General features: G+C 43.1%; 1 protein-coding gene across 2 annotated transcripts in view; it reads right to left on the reverse strand.

Moving 5' to 3' along the window:
• COL4A2 (collagen type IV alpha 2 chain) overlaps nucleotides 1-23,496 on the reverse strand; it is a 145,815-nt gene that overhangs the window by 34,359 nt on the left and 87,960 nt on the right. For both annotated transcript variants that reach the window (XM_060272358.1, XM_035110370.2), the window contains 10 exons: nucleotides 20,080-20,246; nucleotides 18,833-18,905; nucleotides 18,633-18,739; nucleotides 14,054-14,255; nucleotides 8,473-8,532; nucleotides 7,356-7,418; nucleotides 5,935-6,042; nucleotides 3,946-4,167; nucleotides 2,764-2,925; nucleotides 161-331 (listed from right to left, as the gene is read on the reverse strand). In XM_060272358.1, the coding sequence (XP_060128341.1) occupies nucleotides 161-331; nucleotides 2,764-2,925; nucleotides 3,946-4,167; nucleotides 5,935-6,042; nucleotides 7,356-7,418; nucleotides 8,473-8,532; nucleotides 14,054-14,255; nucleotides 18,633-18,739; nucleotides 18,833-18,905; nucleotides 20,080-20,246 (1,335 nt within the window). The remainder of the gene's footprint in view (nucleotides 1-160; nucleotides 332-2,763; nucleotides 2,926-3,945; nucleotides 4,168-5,934; nucleotides 6,043-7,355; nucleotides 7,419-8,472; nucleotides 8,533-14,053; nucleotides 14,256-18,632; nucleotides 18,740-18,832; nucleotides 18,906-20,079; nucleotides 20,247-23,496) is intronic.

A 23,496-nucleotide genomic window follows, 5' to 3' on the forward strand; every position in this document is an offset into this window, starting at 1 on the left:
GGAGCTTTTGGAGTAAAGAGCCTGCACGCAACCAGTGGCTTCCCCACTTGCATTACCGCATCTCTTGAATCTATAAATACTTTGCACAAGATGTATTATGTATTACTCTGGGAGCAACTGCTCATGTAATTCTGGGCTCAGAATTGTTTTGTTGTTGTACCTTTTACACCTGGAAGACCGTGCATTCCATCCAGCCCAGGGAGACCAGGCTCACCAGCCTTGCCTTTAGTTCCAAAGAAACCGGCTTCACCTCTGTCACCTGCCAGACCTTTCATTCCCACAGGACCAGGTTTCCCTGGGTCTCCTGCATCTCCTCTGGCACCTGGTGAGCCTATAAATATATGTAGAAAAGAAACAGAAGAATATAATGGATATAATGCAGCCACTGGAAAGCAGTCATTGTGCAGCTTGTACTGATAGAAAACACATCAAATAAAGAACAAAACCAGGAAATTATTGATGGATTTTTTTTTCCAAATTCTAGACATGCCCCCCTTGGCCTCATCCCACCTTGAACAGCTGTGAGTCCTCCACTCGCTATGTCCTGAGTGGTGCAAAGCCTATTTCTGTCTGTACAACATGGCAGTCAAGGAAAAAAGCAAAATGGGACACGGAGGGAGGGAAGGTGTGGCTCCCAATACCTTTGGCCCTGCCTCTTGCCGACTTTGGCCCCTCCCACCACTGGTGGGCAGTCCTAAAAAGTTACTATTAAGGGAATGCTGCTCTTGATATAAAGTTTCCCAAACCCTATTTTAGACCTCAAAAACCTGCAAAGCAAATCTGGTTACAGTTTATAAATTTGTGAACTAGGGAAATTCACTGACTTTTCTTTCCATTTGATGGTGAAAAAACGACATAGTCCTGTCATCTATGCATTACTTATGTAAGAGAGACTCAGATGCAGAAGACTCAGGGATAATAAATTATGTTAGACGTAAGTATGATTTTCTAAGCTATTATACACCTGTGGTTTGTTGTCTGTGGTCAATCAGAAGCCACGCTTTGGAAGTCAAACGTTTCAGAAGTCAATGGATGTGTATGGATATAAATGACTGTTTGACAATATACTGTAGCAAAGATCTATCTGTATATCTAAAACACACACACACACACACACACATGCATGGAAGGATACTACTTTTGTTTCTAAGACAATGCAGTCATGTGTTACAGCAGCCGCTGTAATAAGGCACCTTATTTTTTCACACACAGAAGTGAATGTCCCTTAAGACCTGCAGTTATTATAAATACATATCGTATTTTTCGCTCCATAAGACACACTTTTTTCCTCCTTAAAAACAAGAGGAAATGTCTGTGCATCTTATGGAGCAAATGCATGGTCCCTGGAGCCAAATTGCCCAGGGGCAAAAAGCAGATTGTGCATATATATATATATATATATATATATATATATATATATATATAGCTAAAGGCTAATGAGAGGGAAAAAGAACCCGCTCAGCAGCTGACTGCAAGAGATCTGGAGGGAGATAAGAGAAGCTAGCTCCCTTCCCTGCCCCACTCCCTTGCCCAGGCCTCCATTGTTGTGTTTCCCCAGCGACATGTGACTGGCTGATTAGATTATCTGTCTGGAAACTGTAGAAATGGCTCCCTTTCCTTTCCTTTCCTTTCCTTTCCTAAAGAAGCTGCAGAACTGTGAGTTGAACTCCATAAAAACAGGATTTTCCCCCTTTGCAAGGTAAGCTGCACAACTTAAAGAAGCTGCACAACTTTGAGCTGATGCCCAAAAAAATGGAGCTTTCCCCCTTTGCAAAAAAAGCTGCACAACTGTGAGCTGATCCCAAAAAACCCAGGGATTTCCCCCTTTCCTCCTCTAAAAATTAGGTGCGTCTTTTGGTCAGGTGCATCTTATGGTGCGAAAAATACGGTATATGTGTATGTATGTATGTATGTATGTATGTACATATACATGTGTGTGTGTGTGTGTGTGTGTGTGTGTGTAGCATTTAATTGGTGACAACTCATTAGTAAGCCTGAAGTCTGTAAACCACCAATCCAATAAATATGGCATCCTCAGTAATAATGCTCATGTGCAGTCTACCATATGGTTCAGACTGGACTGAATTATAGTGTAGTCAGCATACAAACATCCCATCTAGCTAGACGGACAACTGACAAGCAACAACATTTTGCAAGGATCTCTGCATTGGTAGCATAACATTTGAATCATGTAAGAAGCTGGTATAATGCAAACGTTAAAAGTGTGCACCGAATTGATGCTTTTGAATTATGGTGCTGGAGGAGACTCTTGAGAGTCCCATGGACTGCAAGAAGATCAAACCTATCCATTCTGAAGGAAATCAGCCCCGAGTGCTCACTGGAAGGACAGATCCAGAAGCTGAGGCTCCAATACTTTGGCCACCTCATGAGAAGAGAAGACTCCCTGGAAAAGACCCTGATGTTGGGAAAGATTGAGGGCACAAGGAGAAGGGGACAAAAGAGGGCGAGATGGTTGGACAGTGTTCTTGAAGCTACCAATATGAGTTTGACCAAACTGCGGGAGGCAGTGGAAGACAGGAGTCCCTGGCGTGCTCTGGTCCATGGGGTCACGAAGAGTCGGACACGACTAAAGGACTAAACAACAACAACAACAACAACAATGAAAGTTTAATGGAATGACACTGCACTCCCAAAGGTCCCACACCAGTAGTTTGAGATCATCTTTCCCCAGAAAAGTGCTAAAGATGCCCAGGCAAAGTACGAGGAAAATCCCATTTGGGAAGCACGCAGGATGATACTCACCCACAAACCCTGGTGAGCCGGCTCTGCCCATGATGCCTTGCTGGCCTGGCAGTCCAGGGAATCCAAATTGTCCTTGTGGTCCTGGCAAACCGGTCAAGCCAGCAGGGCCAGGAGATCCATGATGCCCTTTAGCTCCAGGCTGACCTGGAATGCCATCACTTCCTAAAAATAATTACAAGTGTCATTAATTGTTATGCTTTGGATATTGAGTGCATATAGATACAGAGTTGGATCAGGATTTAATTAATTAAACTCAGCCCCCATTTAAATCAGTGAGATTTCAAGGTCATGACTAGCTTAGCTCCAACTCACAGTCCAGAAAATATTTATAAACATTTATTCTGAAGCCTATGAATATGAAAAGCTGCCTTCTGAATAGGTCCTACACCAGGCATCCCCAAACTTTGGCCCTCCAGATGTTTTGGACTACAATTCCCATCATCCCTGACCACTGGTCCTCTTAGCTAGGGATCATGGGAGTTGTAGGCCAAAACATCTGGAGGGCCGCAGTTTGGGGATGCCTGTCCTACACACTCATAAGGAAAACCAGCTTTCTGGTTTGCAGTCTATACACAATGGGACTTATAGAGTTCTGCTTTCTTAACAATCAGTAATTTTCAATTCCTCTACTGGTATTATGTGCAACATCTTAGGTGAAAAATCTGGTAATACTGATGATGGCAATGGACCAGGCTGCTCATTTTCAGCAAAACTGCAGGACTGCTGCTGGCTGCAATGCAGAGAACCTTCTTAAGTATATGTTGCTTGGGAGCAAACACGGTGGCTTCACTATTTCTCCAGCTACAGCTCTTTGTGCAAAATCACAAACTGATTTTGAAATTCTCCGGAATACCAAAGCAACATGACAGGGTGCAGAGGCCTGTTTGAAACTAGGCTACAGAACATTTGCCGCATGCAGAACTCATTGCATAACTCTGCATCATCATAATTGCTGTCACCAAATTTCCTGAGTCTCTCTAAAGAATCATTCCCATCAAAGGTTTGAGAGAACCTTTGGGCACAGAATTTCACATAGATGCAAGAGTGCAACTGAAGTGATTTTCATTTCTGGTCCAAAGCTGGTGGAGTGAAAACCAAGTGGCTGGATTAACATAATAGAGCCTTTTCTAATAAATGCCACTCTTCTTTAAAATTCTCCATTGGCCAAAGCAGGAGCCTTACCTCTCAGTCCTGGCAAGCCGTGATCTCCTGAGGGGCCTTTCAGTCCCGGGATTCCTGGTGGCCCAGCATCCCCTTGGGGGCCTGGGGGCGCTCCAAGTCTATCACCTGCAGCTCCTTTCACTCCTGGAGGGCCTGGCCAACCTGGCAATCCTGGACTCCCAGGAAAGCCCTGCTCCCCAGGCAATCCAGGTGAACCTCTATTTCCTCTGGGCCCAGGAAATCCTAAATAGAAAAAAGAATCCAGTTTCGGTCCATCTTACATCAAAAAATAATATCCATTATTACTTCTCACCCCACTCCCATTCTGTCACAACCTAACAACCACACTTCCTTCTTCCCCCCTGCTGCCCCCCCAATTCTCTAACTGCCACACGATGCCAACCACCAAAATTACCACTTTTCAATCCTTTGACAGTTTTTATTCCCCTTAGGTTCTGACCCCAGTATGAATCCTGCTCTCCCTCTCTCACTGGGAGAGCAATGTTCCATACTGGTTCTTCTTTGAAGACCTTTTGTCCCAGGCATGGGTCTTGCTCCCCTCCTCTCACTGAGAGAACAATGTTCCATGCTGGATCTCAATAGTTTTTTTCAACGATTTGGTCTAACCCTTCCTCTTATTCTTTATAATCATTTGCATTGTCCAGGACAAATAAGTGTTCAATTTTCTTCTCTGGACTCTCTGGTACATCCATTATTTTTTCAATTTCCACACACTTCTGGTTTATCTTTTCAATCTGTATTGTGTTCTGTTGTACCTCACTTCTAATTTCCCATAACAATTTTAAGAATTCCTCTTGGAAATCAGAAAAGTCAGATGTTGTTATGTCTGCTGGCATCTTGCACGTCTCAGATTTCATGGGCACAGCCAAGGTTGCAAAACAGGAAATGGCGCAGTTTATATTTCCAGACTTCAGAAACAAAAATTATATTCGAACTGGTTGCAAATTAGCATTTTCAGTTCTTTTTCATACTTTAATACTCTTATAACCATTTATGGAAAGAGCATTTACACAGTCCTATATTCTGAGCTCTCTTCACTGCTGACAGTTCACGACCTCAAAGAGGTAAACAAATTCCTTTCTTTTGTGACATCATAATGGTGGCTTGCTAATCCCTCCAGGGACCCGACTCCAGCTTACAGGGGGATTTTCCCCAGTCCAAAATAGATCTTTGCAGGGATTTTACTTAGGTTCAGCCCTTCTCCCCTTTACCCTGCCTCAAAGGGAGAATTTAAGTCCTATCTTTGGAAATTTAAAACTTCCTAACAATCTTTCCGGCTTCGGGCAAAATAACTGCTTCTCACTTCTCTCAATGGGAGAGATTGACTTCCGTATTTAAATCTCCACCCGTGGCCAATACCTTGAATCTTATAATGTTGATATCCCTTTTCTTTTACTCACAGTATCCCAATGTCTTCAGATCCTTTTAATTTAGAAAAATCCACCGCTCAACAGGCTGTCGGCTCGGAGCTTCATGCTGCGAAGGTAGCAATCAACTCACAGGCACCCACGTCTCCACTCCGCTCGCTCTTGGGGCTCTTATTAGAGCTTGCCGGGGAGCGGAGGAAACGTGTCTGGGTGCAGCTGAGTCCCCCCAACCCCAGAAAGCTCAATCTGGGGTTCTTTTGGGGGTCCGCAGCGCTCTTGCAGCTCCACCCTCCTTCACAGTGCTAGGAAACCTTGGAGCTCGGGATTTCCTCACCACTCAGCAATGGCGGTAGACCGGAAGTCCCAGTGATTGCTTTTTGCCAGGGTCTTGGCCTCAGAGCCATGCAATATTTTTACATGTTGAAACTACATCTAAAACCACCCTCAGTCTATAATCAATTACATTGTTCTATACTGTATATTTTGCAATTCTATTTGTGTGCATGACCAACTTGATTTTTATTGGAGAGGCAAAATACAAATGCAATATATAAACATGGATACATAAATTGAACACTTCAGTTGTCTACAGTACGAAGTGTGTTTTGGTTTTTAACCATACCTGGTGGGCCTGCTAAGCCCTCGCGACCTTGATCTCCCAGAGAGCCTTTCAGCCCTTTGGATCCATGCAGACCCAGTTCGCCTGCAATCCCTCTTGTACCTTTGGCACCTACATTATTGAAGATATTATGCTAATGAAATGCAATAAATAAAAATATGTACATATTAAAGGAGAAAATACAAAATAATAATAGTAATATTGGTAATAGCTAGCCTTAGGTAAGTTATATCTTTTAGGGCATTTCCAGATGATGAGAGAACTATTCCTAGTGGTGGAATATCTTATTTCTATGTAATGTAGATTTGCTGCATGCCAGTTCTAATGTATATATTTTTAAGGGCAACTGAAGGAGGGCTGCAGTGTTACAATTTGCATAATATGGGTAATGGGAATACCTTTGGAGACATTTTAAAATTATTTGTCATGTAATTTAAGTGCTGGGGTATTGTAATAGTGATTTTGTTGCAGAAGCTGTCTACAGGAAAGTTGAAAGAACAGTTAAAACAAGAAAACCAGATCGTCAGTTCAGGAAAATGCATCTCCAGGAGCTAGAAGAAATCCAATACTGACAGCCCCCGCTCCTATTTCTGCAGTGAGGACACCCCACAGCGCTGCTGCCACCAGTGAGAAAGCCTACCTCTACATCACCACAAGCCAACCATCATCAGGCCAAACTAGCCAGGTTCCTTGAGCTGACTGTGGTGGCCTGGCAGCGAAGGGGAGGCTGGCTTTCCAGTTCATGCCTAGTGAAGAAAGCAGCCTCCAAGACCGAGGCAAGGAACTGAGGCTGTTGACTTTGGACAGACACTTTACCAAAGTACTGTAAAAACAAATACTTGCAGGGGGGGGGGGAGAATCCTCTGAACTGTTGAAATTTTGGATTGGAATATTTAGCCTTTTGCCTTCCTCTTAGGATTACATGTAAAGCAGTATTATTCATAAAGGACACGTGAGACGACCCATGACTGGCAGGCTGTAAGTATTTGGGTAACAATTGTAGCATTGTTAAATAAACAAGCAAACAAACAAAGAACAAATCTTATTAGTTGCAGATTATTCAGATAAACATTTTGATAGCAAGCAGGAAGATAGAATTCAATGTGCTGCTGTACTTTTACATTACTTTCAAAGCTATATTTGCAGACTGATCTGCAAGCTAATCCTAAATCTTTTGACTGAAGCAAATATTTTAGTTCCTCATTCCTGGAAGTTGCTGTCTGCAAACTCTCCAATAAAATGTGAAATAGCACAGATATACAAACAAACATTGTCAACTATAGATATGGGCAAATAAGAGCTAATAATTATTTTTATAAATAGTTTCAATTTATTTCCTTTTGGAATCATAATTATGGTTTAGAACGATTTGATTACATATTGTGCATTGTAACGTACTGTATTGTTATTGTTATGGCATTTACCTCTTGGTCCTGGAATCCCTGGAGTTCCTGGAGTTCCTTTAGGTGCCTGAATACAGCTAGTTCCTGCAGATAAACAATACAGATGAAAACAACAAAGTGGCTCTTCAAAGACTTAACAAATGTATTGTGGCAAAAAAATGTAGGCCAGGGGTCTAAGGGTGGGGGAGAAATTTTGTTCCCATCTTAATGCAAATCTACCAGATTCACCCACATGAACCAAAATGCAGCTATTCTTTGAAATTCATGGTGCAGTTTTCCAACACAAAAATGTATACAAAAACGTGTGTAGTAGGTCTTTGACTCGGGTGAATTAAGCATAGTTTCACCCCTGTGTCTGTGCAACCTTTTAACGGTAAAGGTAAAGGGACCCGTGACTGTTAGGTCCAGTCGTGGACGACTCTGGGGTTACGACACTCATCTCGCTTTACAGGCTGAGGGAGCTGCCGTTTGTCTGTAGACAGTTTTTCCGGGTCATGTGGCCAGCATGACTAAGCCACTTCTGGAGAACCAGAGCAGCGCATGGAAATGCCGTTTACCTTCTCGCTGGAGTGGTACCTATTTATCTACTTTCACTTTGACATGCTTTTGAACTGCTAGGTTGGCAGGAGCAGGGACCGAGCAACGGGAGCTCACCCCATCGCAGGGATTCAAACCACCAACCTTCTGATCGGCAAGCCCTAGGCTCTGTGGTTTAGACCACAGTGCCACCCGTGTCCCGTGCAACCTTTTACTCAGCAGCAATACTGTCCAAACTAAGGGCTAAAACTATCCAGTGTCCTCTGGAAGGAAGGAGGACAGATGGTGTTGGTGGTCAAGGAATCTGGCATATCAGGTAACATGTGAAGGAGACAGAGGGGAGGACGTGGCAATGGACTGGGCTGTCTGCTAAAAGCTTGATTAGACTGGATGTAAAATAGTAAGATTAATGAAGTTGTATAATACTATTCACTGGAGTTTTCAACAGTTGCATGGTAATACATTTTGTTTTTAAAAAATTGGTGTGTCAAATTAAAACCCTCTTCAGTTTGCATTAACTTCTTCAAAATACAATTCTTGTTATCATTCAGAACCACAAATTCTGCATACAAATTTACATTTTTTAATTATCTTATTTTACCTGACTGAATTGGCTCAGTTCTGTTACCTCTGAAAAAGACTTTGACTGTCTGTCCACAATCTGAAATATAAAAAATTAAAACAAAATAAATTTGGATTTCTTAAATTATGACCGGACACAGCAACTGTATCTGCAGTGATCTCTTGAAATAAACTTGTTTATTTTGTGAACCACCCTGAGATCTTCAGAAGAAGAGTAGTATAACTTTAATAATTAAAAATAAAAATAAATAAACAGGACTGTTCTGGGGAATGTATTTATTTATTTATATTTTATTTATTAAATTTATAGACCTCCCTTCATCAAAAAGATCTCAGGGCAGTTCACAGAATAAAATACAAGAACAACATTATCCACCGCAGTTCTATCCCATGAAATGGGATTGCCATAACTGCTCCATGGCATGCCAGCAACTGCCTTTGATTTTTGAATTTGCTGGAAATACTTGCAGCAGTGGAGGAAAGAGTATACGGCTTTGTTGGGGGGGGGGGGAAACAGTCATGAATGGGCCCTTCTAAGTCTACAGAGTGAGACATCCACATCAAGCGTTGTATGCTCTGATTCTCCCAAAGCAGGAACATGTGACTTAAAGGCTTGCAGAAGGTTCCCTTTCCTTTTTCGTCCAGGACCAAGTTCAAGCAAAGCAGACAATTCAGAGTTGCTTCTGCTCCTCCTGCTTCCACCCTCGCCTGGTTCTGGGAGACAGTGGAGCAGGAGAACTGGGGGCAGGAGGAAGAGGAGGTGGGGAAGCCCTTGGATCTCCACCTGCAGACCCATCTCACCCTCCTCCTGCCCCTGTTCCTCACTCTTCAGTCCCGCAGCTTCTCCTTCCTCCAACTCTCGTCTCCTGGCTGTTACAGGCTCCTCTCCCAGTTCATGGACCCCTTCTTCCAATCCAGTCCTGACCTCTGCCTTCTCGTGGTGCCTACTCATCAGTGTCCAGCCAGGGCCTGACACTTGGGTGAATATGAGAGATATCTGGATGTTCTGAGATCAGGGTGCCAGGTGCACTGGGTCACTGCAGCAACATCAGTGAGGTTGAGTCATTCACCCTCCCATTGGATGGAGGCATCCTTGGTCAAACCACTGGCACCTCTTAGACTATGTTATTGTCCATGCTAAAGATCGCTGTGATGTGCTCCTTGCCAGAGCTATGACGAGTGCCGACGCCTGCTGGACAGATCACAGACTAATACGCTCCACAATGGCTATCAGGATTATACCTCAAAGCAGGCTTCAAGGAAGGAAACCAAGGCACAAAACGCACACTCAAGGCCTTCAAGACCCCATTAAGCGGGATTGCTTCCAAACGACTCTTAAGGACCACCTGCTTTCAGAATTCCCTGATAACATTGAGGAACACTGAATCAAGCTAAAAACATCCATTATTGCAGCCTGTGAACAAACTATTGGATACCAAACCAATAAACACCAGGACTGGTTTGATGAGAATGACAGTGAGATTGAACGCATGATTGACAAGAAAAGGAAGGCCTTTCAGATCTGGCAAAGAGATAGAAACTGTGCCACTAAGAAAAAACCTATGCCAACGCTAAGGCTGAGGTTCAGAGAAGAACCAGAGAACTAAAAACACCTGGTGAATAAAAAAAGCTCAAGAGATCCAGCACTTAGCCGACACTCATGATGCACAGAGTTTCTTTAAAGCCACAAAGACCATCTATGGGCCAATAAATTATGGCATATGCCCCCTACGCTCAGCAGACGGTATCACACTTCTAAAAGATAAAGGGCCAACATTGATGCCGAAATTCAGCATCGCCTGAGCTCTGCGAGTGCGGCTTTCTCCCGATTTTAAGTGAGGGTGTTTGAGGACCGGAACATTCGCAGGGAAACCAAAGTGCTTGTTTACAAAGCTATTGTACTACCAACCTTATATAATAATTTTTATTGGTTTTTTTATAGAGACAAAACAAACAAAACACACAATACATGCTCTGTCCCTCCAATTTCCCTCCCCCCACAAGTCCACTTCTGCCACCAGTCGTACCCGTGGGCATTGAGAATCAGAGGGGTCCATTGTAAGGCTGGGTTTGACCTCCCCCTCCCCCCTCCCCCCTCATCCCCTCCCTGCCACTGAAAGGACAGGGATGGAGGGGCTCTGGGGATTGGTTTCCCCTCAGCTGCTCCTTTAACACAAGCCTTAAACAAAACATAAACACAATACCTATAGAAAAAAGGAAAAAAACAACACCAAAAAAGAAAACAAATAAAAAATTTAAAAATTTCCAATTCTTATTTTCTTCACATTATAATTGTGACTTCCTCAAATCTCTTCTTCCTGGTTTTCCTAACTTCTCTAATTAATTGTGGCGGATTTTCTACTTCAATTCCAAATCTTATCCTTATAATATTGACTTATACCTCCTCCTTCTTCATGCTGCCTCCCCACAAGTCCCCTCCTGCCACAAGAGGAACCTGCTAGGCGCAGCACTTCAAAGGTTCCATTTTTGTGTCTGGGCTTCCCTCCCCCCCCTCCTCTCCCCCCCAGAGCACCCTCTGCCACCAGGTGCTTCTGAGAAAAGAGAGGGGGGAAGGCGGCCCTCCATCCAGACACTTATCTGAACACAAACATGTTACTACAAATCCAAAAATTGTTTTCCAAGCCATTCTTCTACTCCCCTCCAGAAAACTAAATTTTTATATCTATTCACTCTCCTTTCTCCTCCCGGTGTCTTCCTTTAAGCAGGCCAAGATTTCAGAAACCGTTAGTCAATCACCAAAATGCTTTTTGACTAAAAATTTTCAGCCCACACCCGTTCTTTCCCACTTCCAAATCCAGGCCTCTGCCTTTCCTTTTCCTCAGTTACCCATGCCCAATTTTTAGTCCCTCCAGGAGCCTTCTTTTCTTGATTCTTTAATTCATTTTGTTGCTCTTGACAGCTGTCCTTTTCCTTTTCAAGTCCTTGTTGTGCTTCCTCCAAGTCGCATTTTTTATAATCCACCTCAGTTTTTGCAAAATCCACTTCTTGTTCTTTGCACTCAAATAGACTTTCCACATTATCCTCTAAGTCCTGATCTTGAGCCAAAGTCTCTGAACATGTTGGACTGGAGTGTTGCAATGTCCTGTGAATGTCCTTCAGAATCTCTAAATAGTTCAAAACTGTCTCTTGGAAGCTTGGTGAATACATTGTTTTCATTCCTTCTAACCACAGACTGGCAGGAAAATAAAAAAAATTCCTTCAGTAGCACCTTAAAGACCAACTAAGTTTTTATTTTGGTATGAGCTTTCGTGTGCATGCACACTTCTTCAGATACCAAGACTGGCAGGAGATTAGGAGGCAGGGTACACTGGAAATTTCCATTCACTCACGCTTTCCTCCATCTTGGCTATTCCTTCCATTGTCTTTAACTTTTCCACAATAAATCCTCTCTTAAGTCCAAATGCTTCTCTTTTAATAAGATCTTACAGCCAGTTAAGCTCTCAACGAATTTTTATAAATTTTTATTGTCTTTTAGCAGTTTTGACAGCTTTGACAGCTGTCAAAAAAAATTCCCCCTTAACGCACTTGCTGTTCCTCAGGAGGTGCCGGCGCCGGGGTTTGAAAAGGGGTAAAAAGATTGTTTCTTTCGGATACAGAAGAATAAAGTATCCCTTTCGGCTTTCGGCTTTGGAATATTTAATAGCCTCTTGATTGACCATTAGGAAGAGATCGACTCCCGTTTTTGAATCTCTCCCTGTTTTCCGAATTGTTTATTTTTAAAGTCCACAAGTCCAATGAAGATTTCACTTACTTTAATCAAATCTTTTATTTCTTGGAAGAATCCGCCGCTTGCCGGGTGAGGACTCGGAGCTTCGCTTCTAGGAGGTAAGTTGGACCCCAAAATGGCTCCTGCGGCTCCACTCCGCTAGCTCTCGATCGCTCTACGGAGCTCTCGGGCAGCGGAGGAGCCGCGAATGGAGCAGCTGCTGGGCGCTTCAGTCACCAGGACGCCCTTCCCGGTGCTCTTGTGGGGAGTCCGCTCGCTCTGCGGACTTCCCCCCCCTCCGCGAGGCCAGGGACTTCGGAGCGTGAAGTCCCTGCGTCCTTCTTTGCCGGCGCGACGGACCGGAAGTCACTACCAACCTTACTATATGCTTGTGAAACATGGACCACTTATAAACGCCATCTCCAACTCCTTGAAAGATTCCATCAATGGTGTCCCTGAAAATTTTTACACATCACTTGGGAAGACGGGCGAACTAATATCAGCAACGGTCACCAGTGTTGAAGCAATGATTCTTCAACATCAACTTCGTTGGACTGGTCATGTTGTGTGGATGCCTGATGATCGTCTTCCAAAGCAACTACTCTATTCCGAACTTAAAAATGGAAAGCGTAATGCTGGTGGTCAACAAAAGAGATTTAAAGACTGTCTCAAGGCAAATCTTTAAAAATGTAGTATAAACACTGACAACTGGGAAACACTGGCCTGCGAGTGCTCCAGTTGGAGAACAGCTTTTACCAAAGGTGTCGTGGGCTTTGAAGAAACTCGATCTCAGGATGCAAGGGAGAAACGTGCTAAGAGGAAGGCACGCTTGGCAAATCCACACCGTGATCAACTCCCTACTGGAAACCAATATCCCCACTGTGGAAGGACATGTGGATCCAGAATTGGCCTCCACCATCACTTACGGACCCATTGTTAAAATTGTGTTTATGGAAGACAATCTTACTCGGATACAAGTGATCGCCAAAGAAGAAGAAGAAGAAGAAGGTGGTTCAGGAAATATGTCTATGTGTAGGTATAACAGTTTCTAGGGCATTGCTTTCATTACGTCTTGCCTATGTCCTATCCTGTTTGATGTCAGGGTCTGACTCTGAATCTGAATCTGTGAGAGTCAGGGAAGAGGCTGTGGGTTTCATGCAGCAGCATTAGCTAACATGGTGATAGTGTTAGCGGATCTCTCTGTGCATACACATCTTTATTTCAAAGACCAGGAGAACAGTACATGGTAGATAGCAGTGTTTCGCTTTGTCTTGTGTCTGGAGACAGTGAATACTTTGCTACTTTGAACTGTGTGGAAGAGGAGTTTCCCCCTTAACTGAGGATTCTGGAAGAAGCTGTTCTGCTGGGAGCAGGAAATCTCTAAGGCCTCTGCTGGGATTCCATATACCCTGCGGATACATCACACCGGCTGAAGTACCAAGTGACTTCTTTCACAAATCACCAACAGAGCATGCAACCCTCAGTGCGGATGACTCACGTGGCAGCCTGAAGAGTTGCTTGATGGGAACAGTGACAGCAAGCACAAACCCTCAGTGCCTGCAGAGCACTTCTCCATAGGCCCTCACAATTTTTACCTGATTTATGAAGGGTGTTACTAAAAAGTAAATTGTTGCAAAACACACGAAAGAAAGTGGTGTCTAAGAAATACACAAGCTATGTAGATTTTGAAGACACAACTCAACAAATGTTCCCAGAAGGCAGTAAGGAATTTTTGTATCAGACCAAGTCTAATAGGTTTTCAGTGATGTAATCCTATGGCAGTGAGGCAAGGGCAGGTGAGGCTCCCCACCTCAAGAATCCCCCTATTTTATATGCGACACAATCACAGTTTCTGACTAGTTTTCATACATACCTATTTCAGCAGGAGCGCCTGGAGGTCCTGGGGAACCTTGGAAGCCAGGACTCCCAGGGACCCCAGGGTCACCCAGAGGGCCAGGATATCCCTTTGGGCCTGGCAAGCCAACACCTGGCAAGCCTTCTTCTCCGGGAAAACCCTTTGGACCTAATGGACCAGGTTCACCAGGATCCCCTGGTTCACCTCGTACACCATCACCCTGCAGGGGAAGGAAACACACCTCAGCCTGCTTACAACATATTAATCTCTTTTAGCACTGAAATTTCATTCTTCACTTTCTCAGCAGCCTCACTAGCATTAAACAAGAATTCTGAGCCAGAGGATATTTTGGCTTTTTTGACCCAGCGATCACTATAACAACCAGCAACAAGAGAACCATAAGCATAAGCTTATGTTCTTAGATTATGCTACCTGATCTTCCAAAGAAAGATTTCTCATGCTTATCATGCTGGTGGCTTTGGTCAGGGTATCCTCCTAGAAAGGTATTGGGAATTGTAGTCTGAGGTCCAGTGCTGAAGGCCTTCTGGCCGTTCCCTCACTGCGAGAAGCGAAGTTACAGGGAACCAGGCAGAGGGCCTTCTCGGTAGTGGCACCCATCCTGTGGAACACCTTCCAATCAGATGTCATAGAAATAAACAACTATTGAACTATGACATTTGAAAGACATCTGAAGGCAGCCCTGTTTAGGGAAGTTTTTAATGACTGATTTTCTGATGTATTTTTAACCATCTGCTGAAAGCTGCCCAGAGTGGCTGGGGAAACCCAGCCAGATGGGTGGGGTAGAAATTATTATTATATTATTATTAGTCTGACACCATCAAGAGAGTTACAGGTTGCCCAACCTGTCAGTTTGCATTTCTTAGTACAGAAAGTATTGATCTGATGTGTAGAGATCTTTCCTATTCTAATTAATTCAAGAGGGTTCTGGAAGCTTCTCTGTGTGAAAGAAAGAAGCAGAAAGTTCATGATGTTTGAGTTATTCCTTCAGAGAAGTTGAGTACAGCAGGCCTAAGCTGGTTCTGTTATCTCTTCTTCAAGGTCATACTGACTATAAAAGTAAGGCCAGAAGGAGCCTGGGTTTCGGTTTCCCTTTCTATCTCTTTTCCTTCTGGTGTTCTGTACATACGGTAGTATGCTTAGTGTTAAGATAAATTATTGCAAGTTTAAGTTAAGTCTGCTGCAACTGGATTTCTTATGGACAGTGCTAATCCTGAATGTATTAGATTTGTGACCATTATGCTCATTCAGTAGCAGTAAAGCTCTGCTCGATGAAATATAATTGCCTCTGGTCTATTTTTGGGGAATCCTGAAACGTGTTTCAGTTTTTAGTCTGCTAACTATACATTGGAGTTCTGCTCTGTCCATGACACAACCCTGAGACTAATTCTAATCGGCCAGATGCTTGACACTCAACGCCCCTTCACTCCTCATATTTACAGTCCTGGTTGACTGTCTGATGATATGCTGGCTGTGAGTGTATTTCTCCTTAACTCAGAACAAATCACATAAAGCATATGAAAACTAAATCACAATGAGAATGTTAATTCATTATTTGGCATTATGCATGAGGAAAATAACAAGAGGTGGCTTTAAAACATAAAACTTGTCCTTGAACATACTTTTGCCCCACAGAGTTTAAAGCTATGAACATACATGCTGAATCAGATCCCAGTGCCATCTAGTTCAGCACCATGTTCCCTCGGATGGCTGTGTCAAACCCACATGCGGGTGTGAGGGCAAGAGCTCCACTTGGGCTCCCTAGCAATTGGTATTTAGAGACCTCCCACCTCCACAGATGCTACACAGCTTTCATGACTAGCAGCCACTAATAGATGGAGAAAAACTGATCTATATCCTTTCTCCCCACATCTTACATAATTGTACGCACCTCTATCATGTCCTTCCTTGTGTGCTTTTCCCCTAAATTAAAAAGCTCCACATGCCACCTTTCCTCATAGGGGAGTAGCTCAAGCCCCTTGATTATTTTGATGCCCTTTTCTGAACATCTACTTTCCAACTCTACTATATCTTTTTTCAGGTGCAGAAATCAGAAGTGTACACAGTATTCCAAGATTTATGTAGCAGCATTATAATATTGGTAGTTTTATTTTCAATCACTTTCCTAATGATCTCTAAAATGGAATCCAACTTTTTTGCAGCTGCTGCACACGAGGTTGACATTTTTACTGAGTTATCCAGCAGCACCCCCAAAGTCTTGTTCCGGGTCAATTACCATCAGTTTAGGACTCATGAATATATATGTGAAATTATTCTTGTGCCTCACTTTACACTTGCTTCTGCTGAATAGCACTTGCCATTTTAATGCCCATTTATCCCATCTGGAGACATTCTTTTGGCATGCCACACAATCCTCTCTTTTTTATCAGACTGAATAATTTGGTGCCACCAGCAAACCTGGCCATCTTACTGCTCATGCCTAACTCCAGATCATTTAGAAATGATCTCAATGCAGATTATGCCTGGGGGAACCTCACTTTCCATATCCCTCCACTGGGAGAACTGCCCATTTCTCGGTGTTTGCTTCCTGTTATTTAAACATTTCTGGCTATCCCATGGCTTCTAAGTTTACTCAGGAGTCTTTAGTGAGGCACTTTATCTAAAGCTTTTTGAAAGTCCAAGTACACAATGTTTAGTAGAATACCTCTATCAATATATCTGCTGACACTCTCAAAGACTCCACAAGGTTAAATAAAAAAATATATTAAAAATGTGTTTCCTGCATGGCAGGGGGTTGGACTGGATGGCCCTTGTGGTCTCTTCCAACTCTATCTATGATTCTTTTATTTATTTATTTATTTAGACTGCATCAGACCAATACGGCTACCTACCTGAATCCACAAGGTTAGCTAGGCCTAACATGCAAAGTTGTGGAATTCTGTGCCAATAGAGGTCATGATGGCTAACATTATATTTGGGTCTCAAAAACAACGCTGAATATAAGAGCAGGTTATTAGTTAAGACAGTCAGCTTCAATTGGCCTCCTGTTGGAAGCAGGATATGCTTTATTTATTTCATAAAATTTACACTGCTTGATTGAAGAAAAAACCTCAAAAAAGATAAAACAATAAAACAATGCCTTAAAAATTACAACTATAATTTAAAACATACAGAAAGTTAAAACTGCAGTAGAATAAACTACTGTAAAACTAAAACTCATTAATCTTTCTAAACACCTGGGTAAAGGTAAAGGGACCCCTGGCCATTAGGTCCAGTCCTGACCGACTCTGGGGTTGCGGCGCTCATCTCGCGTTATTGGCTGAGGGAGCCAGTGTACAGCTTCCAGGTCATGTGGCCAGCATGACAAAGCCACTTCTGGCGAACCAGAGCAGCGCACGGAAACGCTGTTGACCTTCCCGCTGTTGCGGTACCTATTTATCTACTTGCACTTTGACGTGCTTTTGAACTGCTAGGTTGGCAGGAGCAGGGATCAAGCAACAGGAGCTCACCGCTTCGCAGGGATTCGAACCGCCGACCTTCTGATCAGCAAGCCCTAGGCTCTGTGGTTTAACCCACAGCACCACCCGCGTCCCCAAACACCTGGGTAGGCTTGTCTAAAAGAATGCAGTGAAGCTACCTGCCTAATATCAACAGGCAGGGAGTCCCAATAGCTCTTACAGACTATTTGTGCACAGGTCTGAACTTATGCTCTCATGAACAACAACCTGAGTCTGAAGCACATTAATGTTTAGTATAGGATGTACCTACTGCTATGTCAAGGATATGAGAGAAACCACCATGTTACACTAGCACTACAGAGATCTATTTTGACCATTATGTAGGCATGTCTGAATTAACAAATGGCCTTCAATGTGACCAATTAATATACAGTAGAGGAAACAGTAGCTCTTCAGATGTTGTTTATCATTTATTTAAAATATTTCTTAAAAATTAAACAAATAAATATAACAATATACAGAAGGTGGCGCTGTGGGTTAAACCACAGAGTCTAGGGCTTGTTGATCAGAAGGTCGGCGGTTCGAATCCCTGCAACGGGGTGAGCTCCTGTTGCTCGGTCCCAGCTCCTGCCCACCAAGCAGTTCGAAAGCACATCAAAGTGCAAGGTAAGGGAAGGTAAATGGCGTTCCCGTGCACTGCTCTGGTTCGCCAGAAGCAGCTTTGTCATGCTGGCCACATGACCCGGAAGCTGTCTGCGGACAAACGCCGGCGCCCTCGGCTTATAGAGCGAGATGAGCGCCGCAACCCCAGAGTCAGACACGACTGGACCTGATGGTCAGGGGCCCCTTTACCTTTAAGAGGCAAGCTTAAAAAACCCCTTAAAACTAAGGAGTAAAATAGGGAAAAATTACAAAACACAACCTAAAATGCCTGGGCAAAGAGCATGGTGCCAAAAATATTGTAATGCCAGCACCAGGCATGTCTCTTTGGGGAGGGCATTCCAGAGACATCACAGAAAAGGACCTTTGGAATGGTTAGAGATGACGAATGAGGAGTGTTAGACCAGCAACAGCTGCTAGGCTATGGACTCCCCATCCCTGAATTCAAATAATTATCTTCCTTGTCACATTGATAAGAAGAAGGTGAAGTGGTTACTTACTGGAAGCCCAGGTAGTCCTGGCAAACCATCTGCGCCGTCTCTTCCTGGCAAACCATCTTCTCCTTTATATCCAGGAATTCCTGGAATTCCTTGGTCTCCTTTACTACCTAAGTGAAACACACCTCATATAGTAAATATACTGCTAAATGTGGTACGTTTGCAGAAATAAAAATAAATTGAAATGCAGAGTTAGGCCATACCTCTCGTGGTCACATATCGTGAATCTCCTTTTGGCCCTTGTTGTCCAGGTGGCCCAGGTACACCAGGGAATCCCTAATAGTCAATATTATGAGAATTAAGTTAATCAATCATATTAGTAACATACAAAAGTGTAAGGGTAAACCCGTTTCCTCTTGCACGAAAAAGGCATAACCCTCTTGACAAGATGCAGAGAAAATAGGTTTCAGGTGAAAAGATGAAGAGGCAACATCAATTTCCTGTGTGTCTGTATGTGTGCGAGAGAAGTAATTGCTCTGTTGCAGGCAGACTACGTCACATAAAGTTGGTTTATAGTATGATCATATTTATGCTTAAAATGTGAGGGGAATTAGGCAGAGTATGGAAAAATATTTTTTCACAAGGTTACAAATCAGTTTAGAAAGCAATGGTTAGCTTGGCCTAGGTTTAGGCTGAGTGTGTGTCAAAAGGTAGAATACCCACACCTCTGTCCCTACAAAAGCAAACAATATTCCAAAAACTGCCCTGAGCACTGAAAAAAGAATTATCACACACAGACAAGCACACCAAAAGTATCCTCAGTAATTAAAAGAGATTAAAGCAAAATAATTAAGAACTAATGCAAATTACAAGAAAGGAACAGAATAAAAAAATTCCTTCCAGTAGCACCTTAGAGACCAACTAAGTTTCTCATTGGTATGAGCTTCAGATACACTGAAACGAAAGTCAAAAACAAGAAAGGAGAGTTTCTGACTAAACATCAGGAAGAACTTTCTGACGGTGGAATCAGCTGCTTTGGAATGTGGTGGACTCTCCTTCCTTGGAGGCTTTTAAGCAGATGCTTTAGTCATGCACAGCAGGAGCTTGGACTAGATGACCTTTGGGGCTCCTCCCAACTCTGTCATTCTATCATTCCTTTCATGACTCATTGATATTTTACAAACGGGATCATGATATGTGTGTGCAAGTGGAATTGATATATTTTTTTGTGGTACGGTGGAATATATGCCTAATCAAAATAAATCCACATTTAAATAAATTGCATAGGAAACATAGTTAATGGTATGTGAAAAGGTGTTTAATAATAATAATAATAATAATAATAATAATAATAATAATAATATATTAATTGTACCCCACCCATCTGGCTGGGTTTCCCCAGCCACTCTGGGCGGCTTCCAACAAAAAAACAAAATACACTAAAATGTCACACATTAAAAACTTCCCTGAACAGGGAAGTTCATTTACATTTACAACATAAATGCCATACTTTTGCACCAGGAAAGCCAGGCACTCCATGTGGGCCTTGATCACCAGGGTCTCCTTTTCTCCCCGCCTGTCCCATTGGACCCGGAAATCCTGGTGGACCAGGTTGCCCAGCAGGGCCTCTTTTTCGTTCGGTACAATTACAAGAACATTTACAATCTCCTGGCTCTCCTGCAAAACAATATTCAGAGAAGGAGACCTAAGAATTGCCCTCTTGAAAGCATATTGTGTAGAACAGTGATGGCGAACCTATGACACACATGTCAGACGTGACACACAGAGCCCTCACTGCTGGCACGCGCCCCATCGGCCCATTCATGTTGTTGTTGTTTTCCCCCAATTTGTTCTCCCGCTCCTCCTACAGCTTGTCTCTGCTAGAGCTTGTCTCCGCTGTTAAAATCCAGATCTTTTTCGTTGTTGTTGCTGCTGGTAGCCAGAGATTTTTTTAACCCTTTCTGTGCTGTTTTTTCTGGCGCTTTGGCAGACTATGATTGGGTGTAACAGTGTTCGTTTTTTAACCCGTTCTGTGCTGGGTTTTTTGCTGCTTTGGCAGACTATGTTGGTGCTTTGTGTTAGTTCCAGAAAAGGTATTATTTGTCATTTATTTCTGTTCTCTCCCCCCCAAAAAGCGCAGCAGTTTGGGGCACCTCCCCCAAAAGCAAAGCAAATTTTGCACCCCACAAAAAAACCCTCCAAAACTTTGGTTAGCAGCTCCCCCAAAAAAGCTCAACAACTGTGATAAATAAGGGTTTTTTGTTACAGGTAGGTAGCCGTGTTGGTCTGAGTCGAAGCAAAATAAAAAAATTCCTTCAGTAGCACCTTAAAGACCAACTAAGTTTATATTTTGGTATGAGCTTTCGTGTGCATGCACACTTCTTCAGAAGGGTTTTTTGGTTTGGTTTGGTTAAATAATTAGTTTTTGGTTATATATTACAATTATACATTTTTGTTATTTAAACTATAAATATGCGAAATTATGCTTTTTTTCTCGAAGTGACACACCACCCGAGTTATGCTTGGTTTTTTGGTGAATTTTGGCACCCCAAGCTCAAAAGGTTGCCCATCACTGGTGTAGAAGGTAAGAGTGAGCAGGGGCTAAAGTGCTCAAGGTCGGCTTCTTTGCCCTTTGGAGCCTCAGGGACCAGAGGGCTACGTCAGTGTCTGGATTTACTATAATTTAAGGTTATTTTTTACCTTTTAAAAAAAGTGGTAATTTCTACCATGGGAACTTTGGTATAAATTAGTCTACACTTCCTTATGTTTTATCATTGCCTCAATAAATCACATTGCTGCATCCTATACTTCTTTACTGGCAATGGTGACAACTTATCATTAAAAACAAAAGTATTTCATTTCTTGTTTGTTTATATTAACATTGAATTAAAAAGAAGAAGAAGAAGCCAGTCTTGTTCCTGTAAATTACAAAAAATCTCTAATGTTTCCCTGCAAAAGAGGCAGAATTTACAGTGCATCTGCCTTGATACCTGCAAACCACTTCTCCAAGCACTGCAGTTATTAGCCAGGAGTCATTTTGGCTTCATTTGGTAACTGATCACTGGATATATGAGTTTGTTTTCTTCTATTATGGTTGTTGTTGTTAAATAAGAACAACAACAAACCAATAATCCTCACTCCCACAACACATTTAAAAAGGCATCGGATGTCAAAAGGCCTGGTTGAAGAGGAACGTTTTTGCCTGCGGCCCGGGGAGAGTATTCCACAAGCAGGGAGCCACTGCAGAAAAGGTCTGTTGCCACCCTCTGGACCTCTAGCTGAAGCTTATTTGCAAATCATCTCTCCATCCTTGAATACTGTTAGACTGCAGAGCCTAAAAATTCAGCTCAGCTCTCTGTCTCCCTCTCAGGCCAGCACACCCCTAATAATAATAATAATAATAATAATAATAATAATAATAATAATAATAATATTCCCCAGCCACTCTGGGCGGCCTCTATTGTTTTTCATTCACAAATAGCTTACGCCTCCCTTTGACTAGTGGGGTGGTGGTGGAACAGGAAATATTTCTCTTTTCCTTTTTCCAGCCTTCTTAGGCTATTTTTACCCATTGTTCCCCCAATAAAATATGTTCCTGGTAAGGTTGCCACCAACTATTAAGGGAACTACAGCTGTCTTTCTGGTTCCATTAACTTCCTCCTGTCCAAACTCCTAATCCTACAACAGTAATCTCCCTTCATGAAGAAGTCTAGTTCTCCAGACTGTCTTTAAAATATAACAACAGATAATCAGAATATATCAGAGTAGTCCTGTATCAAAAAGCATCTTCTAACAATTGGCACCTATGGAATCAAATCCTGGGCTATTCACAAATCTTTGTCAAGTCCGTAAGGCAAATTTACAATAGCAACCCTATTCACAGGTATTTTATAGCAAAACCTATAATGTTCAGAATTATCCGATTCAATTTATGGGTGCATTAAAACTTTGAGCTGCTATTTGCACATTTAGGGTTCTGTCCAGATTCAGAACAGTATTATTTGGGCACAAATACATGTTAACTCTGAAAACTTGTATCTGGAATCCCATGGCAAGTTGAATAGATCTCTATTTGTATGTGTGTGTGTGTGGGGGGGGGAAACTATTTTGGGGAGGTGACAAGTGAAGAAACATCTCCCCCCCTCCTCTTCTGCTTCTACTACTACCACTATTGAATTGGTTTGATTCTTTATCCCACACAGGTAAATACTATTCAGGCTGCAAAAAAGTTTGTCTCCTGAAAATAAGGGAATCTTGTGATGGGACTGAGATTTCAGGGGTTGCTGGGTCCTGGATTGTGAATTATTTCAGCATTATCTTTTACTTATTGTTAACCTTTATACCTCCCCCCCCCATAAAGTCACATGTCAAATTACAAGCGACATAAATATTGTCATTAGTCACAAAAAGAGGGAGGTCTTCAACACAGCACTAAGCAGATCACTCCACCAGTGCAGGAAGCTCTGCTGGTCTGATGGAACAACCTCCCCTCCCCTTATGTGCTGTTCTGATGACCCCCCAACCCCTAAGGAGAGTGGGGGGGAACCCCACTGGGCTTTGTTAACTGAATCTAGCTATAAATAATCAACCCCCCCTAAAACTAGTAAATCCAACGCCATGGGCGTACCCAGGATCAAAACTAGGGGGGGCAAGGGGAGGGGCCAAGGCACGGAAGGGGAGGGGCCACAAAGTGGGTGGGAACGGCGAACTCGCGCTCCGCCGGGCTGTGCCCCTCCCTAGAAGCAGGGCTGGTGGGCGGAGGCGGAGCCCAGCCCAGCGGAGCGCGAGTTCGGCGTTCCCGCCCACCGCGCCGCGCTCCCTGGTTCCCCGCCGCGCTTGGCCTTGCCTGAGGGCGCGCCGGGGAGCTGGAGGGAGGGTGCGGCCCGGCGGGAATGGCGAACTCACGCTCCGCCGGGCTGTGCTCCGC

The sequence above is a fragment of the Zootoca vivipara genome, chromosome 3 (genome assembly GCF_963506605.1).
Source record: "Zootoca vivipara chromosome 3, rZooViv1.1, whole genome shotgun sequence".
NCBI classification, from domain to species: domain Eukaryota; kingdom Metazoa; phylum Chordata; class Lepidosauria; order Squamata; family Lacertidae; genus Zootoca; species Zootoca vivipara.